General features: G+C 40.6%; 1 protein-coding gene across 7 annotated transcripts in view; it reads left to right on the top strand.

The window, feature by feature from the left end:
• Positions 1-12,317, top strand: part of FANCB (FA complementation group B) — a 59,315-nt gene that overhangs the window by 34,718 nt on the left and 12,280 nt on the right. For all 7 annotated transcript variants that reach the window (XM_056559172.1, XM_056559169.1, XM_056559171.1 and 4 more), the window contains exon 5: positions 5,682-5,810. In XM_056559172.1, the coding sequence (XP_056415147.1) occupies positions 5,682-5,810 (129 nt within the window). The remainder of the gene's footprint in view (positions 1-5,681; positions 5,811-12,317) is intronic.

The raw sequence follows: 12,317 nt of genomic DNA, 5'->3' as shown, positions 1-12,317 counted from the left end.
CAGCAGTACATGCCAGCACTAGGGCCACTCATTTATGCGCTGTCTACATAGACAGCAATGCATTTCTGAGCAGATTTTGCAGAAAGAATTTAAATGTCATTTCTTTCTGCGGAGGCTGGAATAAGGATTTTTGCATGCAAATGTTTCCACCATGGAAATTCCATTGTGTACACGGTGCACGCGGAATCACATTGAAAACAATGGGACTCTGCTTTCAACAAAATTTCCGAGCAAAATTTTTCCGCCAAATTCCGCCTCCAAAACTCACTACACACATAGGGCTGTCGCCGGAAAGCCCTGTGTGTATAGTGAGCAAGGAATACGCAGCGTATTTCCCGCTGCTGCCATACATTTTGCGCAGCGTCAAATACGCTGCGTATACGCCCTGTGGGAATGCACCCTTAAGAGGCCCACAGCTATTAATAAATTTGTCACATCTTTCATCAGCACAGATTTCAATAAGAGCTGCGTATGAAATGCCAGTCTTAATAAATGCCCCTATTATTGTCTTGTATACTCTTTTTTTTTTTTTTTTTTAAATACGTTTTATTGAAAAGTAAACAACATCAGACCACAGGCCTAGTAAAGTTAACACAGTATACAGCCATAAAGACGCAGTTGAAAGGCCACGAGATGTAACACAATTGAAGAAAATGTAAACGAACCAGAACAGTAGCCATAATGCACCTATTGAGGCATGAATAAACCACCGTGTTCCATAGAGACATGTACTCAATCTATCATAGGCCACCCACACATCGACACAAAAAACAGAGAGCTGACAAAGACAGATACAGAGAAAAAGAAAAACAAAACAGGGACTAGAGACTACAATATACAGCACAGAAAGCTTCAGAGGAGCAATACAAATCCCTGGGAGAAGACCCCGAACGTTGGAACGTTGGGTTAAGGGAGAGGAGCACCAGCCACCCCATACAGAGTGGAATTTCCCTGGACATTTCCTATGTTTATAAACTATATTAGAGAAAGGTAATGTGGCATTAACAGGAGCCTTCCATTGAGTCAGGGTAGGAGAGCTGGGGTCCATCCATTTGAGGGCAATAGCCTTCCTGGCCATGAACAAGGTTTCCCGCAAGAGTGTGCATGTGTGATGTGTCCAGATCTCTTCATCCAGGATACCAAAAAGGCAAATCAAAGGATCAAGAGATAAGGAAGGCGTCTTGTATACTCTTGTTGGTTTTTTATTCAACTGAATTAACTTCACTCCTTAACTCCTTAACGACAATGGACGTAAATGTACGTCATGATGACGTGGTACTTAACGCACCATGACGTACATGTACGCGCCACCATGACTGCAAGCACCGGGCGGGTGCGCGCGTCATGTGCGGCAGGTCCCGGCAGCTATCAGCAGCCAGGGACCCGGCGGTAATGGCGGACATCCGCGATCGCGCGGATGTCTGCCATTAACCCCTCAGATGCCGTGATCAATACAGATCATGGCTGCAGGAGGTCCCCTCACCTTGCTCCGGCCATCTCCCGGGATCTTCTGCTCTGGTCTGAGAGCGAGCAGACCAGAGCAGAAGATCACAGAAAATACTGATTAGTGCTATGTCCTATGCATAGCACTGAACAGTATTAGCTCTATTGCTTGCTTTGATTGCTATAGATAGTCCCCTGTGGGGACTATTAAAGTGTAAAAATGAAAGTAAAAAAAAATTGTGAAAAATCCCCTCCCCCAAAAAAAATTTAAAATGTCCTTTTTTCCCATTTTAGCCCCATAAAGTGTAAAAAAAAAAAAAAAAAAAAAAAATGTATACACATATTTGGTATCGCCGCGTGCATAAATGTCCGAACTATTAAAATATAATGGTATTGATCCTGTACGGTGAACGGTGTGAACATAAAAATAATAATAAAAAAATGAATAAAAGTTTTATAACCACAAATGTGCTATCAATAAAAAAAAGTACAGATCATGGCACAAAAAAATGAGCCCTCATACAGCCGCTTATACGGAAAAATGAAAAAGTAAAAAAAAAAAAAGTCAAAATAGGATTTTAACCCCTTAAGGACTCAGCCCATTTTGGCCTTAAGGACTCAGACAATTTAATTTTTACGTTTTCATTTTTTCCTCCTCGCCTTCTAAAAATCATAACTCTTTTATATTTTCATCCACAGACTAGTATGAGGACTTGTTTTTTGCGCGACCAGTTGTCCTTTGTAATGACATCACTCATTATATCATAAAATGTATGGCACAACCAAAAAACACTATTTTTGTGGGGAAATTAAAACGAAAAACGCAATTTTGCTAATTTTGGAAGGTTTCGTTTTCATGCCGTACAATTTATGGTAAAAATTACGTGTGTTCTTTATTCTGAGGGTCAATACGATTAAAATTATACCCATTATTATATACTTTTATATTACTGTTGCGCTTAAAAAAAATCACAAACTTTTTAACCAAATTAGTACGTTTTATAATCCCTTTATTTTGATGACCTCTATCTTTTTTATTTTTCCGTATAAGCAGCGGTATGGGGGCTAATTTTTTGCGCCATGATCTGTACTTTTTTTTGATACCACATTTGCATATAAAAAACTTTTAATACATTTTTTATAATTATTTTTTTTTAATAAAATGTATAAAAAAAGTAGGAATTTGGGACTTTTTTTTTTTTTTCGTTCACGCCGTTCACCGTATGGGAACATTAACATTTTATTTTAATAGTTCGGACATTTACGCACGCGGCGATACCAAATATGTCTATTAAAAAAAAATTTTTACGCTTTTTGGGGGTAAAATAGGAAAAAACGGACGTTTTACTTTTTTATTGGGGGAGGGGATTTTTCAAATTTTTTTTACTTTTACATTTTTTTACTTTTTTTTTTTACACTTGAATAGTCCCCATAGGGGACTATTCATAGCAATACCATGATCTAATACTGATCTGTTCTATGTATAGGACATAGAACAGATCAGTGTTATCGGCGATCTTCTGCTCTGGTCTGCTCGATCTCAGACCAGAGCAGGAGATGCCGGGAGCCGGACGGAGGAAGGTGAGGGGACCTCCGTGCGGCGTTATGAATGATCGGATCCCCGCAGCAGCGCTGCGGGCGATCCGATCATTCATTCAAATCGCGCACTGCCGCAGATGCCGGGATCTGTATTGATCCCGGCACCTGAGGGGTTAATGGCGGACGCCCGCGAGATCGCGGGCGTCGGCCATTGCCGGCGGCTCCCTGGCTGCGATCAGCAGCTGGGATCAGCCGCGCATGACACGGGCATCGCTCCGTTGCCCGCGGTTATGCACAGGACGTAAATGTACGTCCTGGTGCGTTAAGTACCACCTCACCAGGACGTACATTTATGTCCTGCGTCCTTAAGGGGTTAAACATACTTATTTGGTTAAAAAGTTTGCGCAACAATAATAGAAAAGTATATAATCATGGGTATCATTTTAATTGTATAGACCCACAGAATAAAGAACACATGTCATTTTTACCATAAATTGTACGGCGTGAAAACGAAACCTTCCAAAATTTGCAAAATTGCGGTTTTCTTTTTAATTTACCCACACAAATAGTATTTTTTTGGTTGCGCCATACATTTTATGGTAAAATTAGTGATTTCATTATGCAGGACAACTGGTCACGCAAAAAACAAGCCCTTATACTAGTCTGTGGATAAAAATATAAAAGAGTTACGATTTTTAGAAGACGAGGAGGAAAAAACGAAAATGCAAATATAAAATTGGCCTGGTCCTTAAGGTCAAAATGGGCTTGGTCCTTAAGGGGTTAATACAGATGTCACATCTGCATAGTCCGAGATGAAGCAAACAGTACTGCAAAGCGCGCATAGAGTATGGTGGTGTTCCCTGTTGTGTCTGACATAGAACCATGCCAACTGTGGCTGCTATCTGTTCTTTACCTAGGTTTATGAGACCAGTAACAGTTCTGTGGCTTGGCACCCAGATATGATAAATGTCATTTGCATAGATTAGCATATTGTACTTGTTACACTGGGTTGCACTGATCATAAATTCATTTTGGCTTGCCATATCTGAGTTATGCCCCTACAATTATAATTATTACTGTAGGGATCCCACCACTTTTTAAATTCTGGCAGGGTGTGAAGGTTCTTCTTGACCAGTTTTAAATGCTTTTATGTCTTGTGTTTAAAGAGGCACTATCATTAGTGTAGGGCACACATCAGCATTGCTAGTGTAACGCCCCCTCCTCTCTCCTTGCTAAAACATAGTGAACATAGGGAAAAATTGCTAAAATTCAGGTGATTGCAACACCCAAAAAAGAAAGAACCAGCACAGCATTGATAGTTATCGAAGACATGTGACAGGTACACTTTAAAGGAGAACTCTGGTTGGAGGAGGGGGTTTCTAACGATAGCTATTGCGGTTTGCAACGAATATAAAAAAATAAATAAACCTCTACTTACCCCCCAGCGCTTCAGTGATGCCTCCGGTGTCCTTCTCCAGTCCCCCACAACGATAGTCTACCTGAACTGCAGTGTGACTGTCGTCTACATAAGCACCCAGGCCCAGGGTGTCATACTGCAGCTCATGGAATCGCTGGCCACTGTAATGTCCTGCCTCAGCCAGCGACGATTTGCTGAGCAATTACCATGTCACATTGGGCCCGGGTGCTTCAGTAGACTGCAGCTCGGGAAGGGCGATTTCTGCTGGGGACCAGAGCAGCACCTTTGGCACCATGGGAGCGCTTGAGGTAAGTAGATGTTTATTTTTATATATCCCACAAAAGGGCCATATTAAAAAATAAATAAATAAATAAAACTCTACTTTAATTATTTTAAAGGATGTCTAATAAAGCTGTTGTTCTGGCCGCCCTCAATCCTGGCTGGCCTACATAGCTGCTGGGAGTCTTATATTGCTAGAGCCGGAATTATGGTTTTCTGGTTACACCACAAAAAAATGTAAATAAAAATGATCAAAAAGTCGGATCAATACCAAAATGGTTCAGATGAAAACAGTATATGGCACAGTGAATTTCCCCTACTTTTGTAGACAGAAAATAAAATGTAGGGGGTCAGAAAATGGCAATTTAAATAGTTTTTCTTTTCTAAATTGGGTATCATTGTAATTGTACTAATCTGAGGAATGCAGATAACATGTCACTTAAAACAACGTAAATTTGCATTTTATATTTTCAATTTCACCTAAAAAATAATAGTTTTTCTTCTGTTTTGCAGTATATTGTGTGTTAAAGTGAAATGCGTCCCTACAAAATACAATTAGTTCCACAAAAAAACAAGCCTTCATATGGCTCTGTGATGGAAAATTAAGAGTTATGGTTCTTAAAAGGAGGAGAAAATAAACCCAAAAACTCCAATTGTCCCGATCCATAAGGGGTTAAATTTTGCACAGGGTAGTGTTTTTTCCTGTTTGTAAGAGAAGACATTTGAGCAGTGGAACAATATGTAAAACAGTTGCATTGCAAGCAATTTCTTAATCTATTATCAGCATGACACCCTTTTCATTTGGACTGGTTCTTCATGTCCTCTAGTATTACCTGCTGTTCTAAAGTCCAGTAATAAAGTTTCATGACTCTCACATTTTTTATTGTCTGAGTAATGTCTGAAAAGGTATTTATAAATTTTTAATGGTAATTGAAATGTGAAGACTTGATTGATGGAGTGGATTGTGCTGGATTGTAATTGTTGGGTTCACCTTTTATTACAGGCAAATTTTCTTTTACTTGAGGAACTGCAGCGCCACACGCAGGTCCAAGACCGAGTGCTTGAGTCTTCATGTGACGCATTAATAGACATGTCCCTGGACGTGAAGTCATCAATCCGCTCTGCTGAGAAGGTACTGCGACATCTTATCATTTTTGGGGAAGTGTGAGTGTGCAAAAAAATTAATATATATTAATTCTTCAGGTGTAAATACTCACAGAACACATTGCAATTTATTGGAGACTGCAGTGTCCGCGCGGTCCTAGTGTAGACTGATTCAGTCGGCGCTGGCCGCACTCGGAATCTCTGGGCGGAAATTTTCTGCAGTGTAAAACTAGCCTTAGGGTCTCACTTGCGGTGAAATTAGAAGAATTTTATTAGTACCATGGTCGCCACACAACTTACCTCACAGCACGGTACCTGACCGTTATTCAACCTTTACTATCATTTCACCACAGCAATCTGATCTGATGAAGGTCTGAATTGACCGAAATGTTACTTTTGTAAATTAGATTGCAATTAGAGATGAGCGAACTTACAGTAAATTCGATTCGTCACGAACTTCTCAGCTCGGCGGTTGCTGACTTTTCCTGCATAAATTAGTTCAGCTTTCCGGTGCTCCGGTGGGCTGGAAAAGGTGGATACAGTCCTAGGAAAGAGTCTCCTAGGACTGTATCCACCTTTTCCAGCCCATGGGAGCACCGGAAAGCTGAACTAATTTATGCAGGAAAAGTCATCAACTGCCGAGCTGAGAAGTTCGTGATGAATCGAATTTACTGTAAGTTCGCTCATCTCTAATTGCAATAATAAAATTCTTCTAATTTCTCTGCAAGTGGAGTGCTACATTACTTGCTTGTATAAATTTTTACCCTGCCACAAAAAATTGGAGTTAACAAGCATTATCTTTGTTTTACCATCTCACCTACTATGCTGTATCTTGCTAAAAGATGTCGTCTTGTGTTAGCCCCTGCTAAGTCAACAGATTTTTATAGGTAAAACACTTTCATTAGTCTTGTTTGTGGCTGAAAATGGAAGATCAGGGACTATTATTGCTTATATTAACCCCTTAAAGGGGTTCTCCGGTGCTTAAACATCTTATCCCCTATCCAAAGGATAGGGGATAAGATGCCTGATCGCGGGAGTCCCGCCGCTGGGGACCCCCGGGATCATGCACGCGGCACCCCGTTTGTAATCAGTCCCGATTACCGGCTACTACAGGGCGGGCAGTGTGTGACGTCACGCCTGCGCCAGCGTGTGCCGTCACACTCCGCCCCGCAATGCAAGCCTACGGGATAGCTATGGATAGGGGATAAGATGTTTAAGCACCGGAGAACCCCTTTAACGACCACGGACGTATATTATATCCCAATCTGTGAAGTGCGCTCAGAAGCTGAGCGCGCTCCGTATCTGCGGTGTCCCGGTCTCTATTAGCAACCAGGACCCGCGGCTAATACCGGACATCGCCGATCGGGCTGATGTCCGGTATTAACCCTTTAGACGCCGCAATCGAAGTTGATTGTGGCGTCTAAAATGGGAGAATACTCTGCCGTTTAGCTCAGCGGAGCTGTTCGGGGCTGCTGTGGAGAAATCGCGGCATCCCGAACAGCAGAGAGAACAGCGCGAGGTTTCTTACCTTCTTCCCGGCTGTCCGATCAGCATTTGATTGCTCCAAACCTGAAATCCAGGCTTGAGCAATCAAGCGCAGAAAACACTGATCAATGCATTCTTATGGCAATTCATTGAACAGTGCCTGCAATCAGTATATGCAATATTACAGCCCCTAGAGGTTATAACACTGCATAAAAAAAGTAAAAAATAAAAAAAAGTTAATAAATGTAATTTAACCCCTTCCCTAATAAAAATCAGAGTCACCCCCCTTTTCCCATTTAAAAAAAGTGTGTAAATAAAAATAAACATATGTGGTATTGCCGCGTGCGTAAATGTCCAAACCATAAAAATATATTGTTTATTAAAGAGTGGTCAATGGCGTACACACAAAAAAAATTCCAAAGTTCAAAATAGCTTATTTTTGGTCACATTTTATACCATAAAAAATGAATAAAAAGCGATCAAAAAGTCTGATCAAAACAAAAATGGTACTGATAAAACTGCAGATCATGGCGCAAAATTTGAGCCCTCATACCGCCCGTTCATGGAAAAATAAAAAAGTTATAGGGGTCAGAAGATGACCATTTTAAACATATAAATTTTCCTGCATGTAGTTATGATTTTTTTCAAGAAGTACGACAAAATCAAATCTATATAAGTAGGATATAATTTTAACCGTATGGACCTACAGAATAAAGATAAGGTGTCATTTTTACCTAAAAATTTACTGCGTAGAAACGGAAGACCCCAAAAGTTACAAAATGGGTTTTTTTTTCTTCAATTTTGTCTCACAATGATTTTTTTTCCGTTTTGCCGTAGATTTTTGGGTAAAATGGCTGATGTCATTACAAAGTAGAATGGGTGGCGCAAAAAAAAAAACATCATATGGATTTTTAGGTGCAAAATTGAAAGGGTTATGATTTTTTAAATGTAAGGAGGAAAAAACTATAGTGCAAAAACTGAAAAACGCTCAGTCCTTAACCTCTTAAGGACTCAGGGTTTTTCCGTTTTTGCACTTTAGTTTTTTCCTCCTTACCTTTTAAAAATCATAACCCTTTCAATTTTCCACCTAAAAATCCATATTATGGCTTATTTTATGCGTCGCCAATTCTACTTTGCAGTGACATTAGTCATTTTACCCAAAAATGCACGGCGAAACGGAAAAAAAAAATCATTGTGCGACAAAATCGAAAAAAAAACGCCATTTTGTTAATTTTGGGGGCTTCCGTTTCTACGCAGTGCATATTTCGGTAAAAATTACACCTTATCATTATTCTGTAGGTCCATACGGTTAAAATGATACCCTACTTATATAGGTTTGATTTTGTCGGACTTCTGGAAAAAATCATAACTTCATGCAGGAAAATTTATACGTTTAAAAATGTCATCTTCTGACCCCTATAACTTTTTTATTTTTCCATGTACAGGGCGATATGAGGACTAATTTTTTGCACGGTGATCTGAAGTTTTTATCAGTATGATTTTTGTTTTGATCGGACTTTTTGATCACTTTTTATTCATTTTTTTAATGGTATAAAAAGTGACGCCATTGACCGTGCGGTTTAATTAACAATATATTTTTATAGTTCGGACATTTACGCACGCAGCGATACCACATATGTTTATTTTTTTTTTTTTACACTGTTTTATTTTTTTTATGGGAAAAGGGGGGTGATTCAAACTTTTATTAGGGAAGGGGTTAAATGACCTTTATTAACACTTTTTTTAACATTTTTTTTGCAGTGTTATTGGTCCCATAGGGACCTATAACACTGCACACACTGATCTCCTATGCTGATCACTGGCGTGTATTAACACGCCTGTGATCAGCATTATCGGCGCTTGACTGCTCCTGCCTGGATCTCAGGCACGGAGCAGTCATTCGTCGATTGGACACCGAGGAGGCAGGTAAGGGCCCTCCCGATGTCCGGTCAGCTGTTCGGAACGCCGCGATTTCACCGCGGCGGTCCCGAACAGCCCGACTGAGCAGCCGGGTCACTTTCAGTTTCACTTTAGAAGCGGCGGTCAGCTTTGACCGCCGCTTCTAAAGGGTTAATACCGCACATCGCCGCGATCGGCGATGTGTGGTATTAGCCGCGGGTCCCGGCCGTTGATGAGCGCCGGGACCGACGCGATATGATGCAGGATCGCGGCGCGATCCCGCTTCATATCGCGGGAGTCGGTGCAGGACGTAAATATACGTCCTGCGTCTTTAAGGGGTTAAGGGGTTAAAGCACAGGTTAGGCCATTAGTGTATGGTTAGCAGGGGGGTCCAGCCCTTGAGAACCCCACCGATTCCCAAAATATAGCGACTGCAGTGCTTGCCGAAGCAACTACGAACTTTCATTGTTTATCGCCGCACGGCCTCTCAACCTTACACTGTGGGCAGATCGCTTCGACAGATGTGTGGTACTGCAGCTACAGGTACTGCAGCACGGTGCTGTGCCTGCATTAAAAAATGATTATCTGGCAAATACTTAGGATAGGTATCACTTACCTGCCTGGGAAAAAGATACAGTTAATATAATACCAGGCGCTATCCTGATCTGGCTTAAAGAGAGGAAGAGCCCCACCCAAAATGCCTTGATGTGTACCATTAATGTTTTAAGTGCATGTTAAAGGAGTTGTCCAGCCAAAAATAACTTTTCCCCTATACACAGGATAGGGCATAAGCATCTGATCGAGTGGGGTCCAAAAGCTAAGACCCCAATGATCTCCAGAAGAGGGCCCGGATTTCCCAGCTGTATGGAGCTTCATGCACTGTATATGGAAGCTCCTGAGGTACTAGAGGACAGCACTCTCCTCTGGTGATTCCAATAGACAGTAGATGGAGCGGTAGGAGGCCTGTCCCATCTACCGCTCCATACAGATGAAAGAACCTGGCCCTCTTCTAAAGATCGTAGGGGTTCCGAGCAGTCAGAAACCCACCAACCACTGCCTCCCCCCTTCCTCTGGACAACCCCCTAAGAGATACAAGAGTTTAGTTTCCCACTTTATTAGCTTATTAGGGGCACTGCAGGATCTGCCCACACAGGAATTGTGAGACACATTAGAGCTGTAGAAACAAAATGTTTGAATATTAATCAAGAATATTTGTGCCATGATTTTTTTTTCAGCAAAAACAAAAATGGTTGGTAGAAATCTAATACTTTACTATATGTCTTCTTATGCATTAATGCATAAAAAGTGTTACCAAAAACTGTGTGGCTATCTGAGAACCACTTACATATGGTCTATATGCAACATCCTCACCAAAACAAAAAACCATATGAGAACAAGTATATATCAAGAATAATGATCTTTATTGAAAAAATACACACTTTTAAAAAACAAACAAACATAAAAAACATGTAAAAATGGGTACTACGAATACACAGGCAGAATGGAGATGAGGGCGCTGTGGAGTGGTATAGGGTAAAAATACTAGGAAGAAAAGTAATGATGGTTCCACATTATGGACCTATCACAAACAGGGCATGAGCAAAGGGTAATAACTCAGTAACAATGACTGTCAGTGCAATATTACAGCAATATAGCAGTAGAGCAAGTAGCTAGCTGATGACGGATACAGCAGACTTAGAGTCCCTTATTAAAGGGAGCACAATGACATAATAGCAGCATACATACAAAGCATAGTAGATAATGACCCCAGACTGACCTAATGCATCTGACTAGCACCACTCACCTCCTGCCCCGAAAGCATTTTCGCTCAGTTGGCTTCCTCAGGGGGTGTGATTAATACAATAAAAAGCCAGCATACTTACCACTTACCGCCTCTACCGCTGTCAGATCTTTAAAGGAGTACTCCGGTGCACACTTTTTTCATGTTATCCCGTCCGGGCTGCAAAATAAAAGAAAGCACACTTTATCTTACCTGCCAACGAGCCCCCGGAGCTCCGGTACAGGTGTTCGGTCCCCGGGCTGTATTCTTCTTACTTCCGGTTAGCCTGGCACGTCACACGGAGCTTCAGCCTATCACTGGCCGCAGCGATGTCCCACCTCGGCTAGTGATAGGCTGAAGCTCCGTGTGATGTGCCGGGCTAACCGGAAGTAAGAAGAATACAGCCCGGGGACCGAACACCTGTACCGGAGCTCCAGGGGCTCGTTGGCAGGTAAGATAAAGTGTGTTTTCTTTTATTTTGCAGCCCGGACGGGATAACATAAAAAAAAGTGTGCCCCTGGAGTACTCCTTTAACCCCTTAAGGACTCAGCCCATTTTGGCCTTAAGGACTCAGACAATTTAATTTTTACGTTTTCATTTTTTCCTCCTCGCCTTCTAAAAATCATAACTCTTTTATATTTTCATCCACAGACTAGTATGAGTGCTTGTTTTTTGCGTGACCAGTTGTCCTTTGTAATGACATAACTCATTATATCATAAACTGTATGGCGCAACCAAAAATTTTTGTGGGGAAATTAAAACGAAAAACGCAATTTTGATAATTTTGGAAGGTTTTGTTTTCACGCCGTACAATTTCTGGTAAAAATGACATGTGTTCTTTATTCTGAGGGTCAATACGATTAAAATGATACCCATTATTATATATTTTTATATTATTGTTGCGCTTAAAAAAAATCACAAACTTTTTAACCAAATTAGTACGTTTATAATCCCTTTATTTTGATGACCTATAACTTTTTTATTTTTCCGTATAAGCGGCGGTATGGGGGCTCATTTTTTGCGCCATGATCTGTACTTTTTTGTGATACCACATTTGCATATAAAAAACTTTTAATACATTTTTTATAATTTTTTTTAAATAAAATGTATTAAAAAAGTAGGAATTTTGGACTTTTTTAATTTTTTTTTGTTCACGCCGTTCACCGTACGGGATCATTAACATTTTATTTTAATAGTTCGGACATTTACGCACGCGGCGATACCAAATATGTCTATAAAAAATGTTTTTTACGCTTTTTGGGGGTAAAATAGGAAAAAACGGACGTTTTACTTTTTTATTGGGGGAGGGGATTTTTCACTTTTTTTTTACTTTTACATTTTTTTACATTTTTTTTTACACTTGAATAGTCC

This window comes from Hyla sarda, chromosome 2, assembly GCF_029499605.1.
Source record: "Hyla sarda isolate aHylSar1 chromosome 2, aHylSar1.hap1, whole genome shotgun sequence".
NCBI classification, from domain to species: Eukaryota; Metazoa; Chordata; class Amphibia; order Anura; family Hylidae; genus Hyla; species Hyla sarda.
The sequence above is the reverse complement of the archived record's forward strand: the minus strand, read 5'-3'. Positions and strand labels throughout refer to the sequence as shown.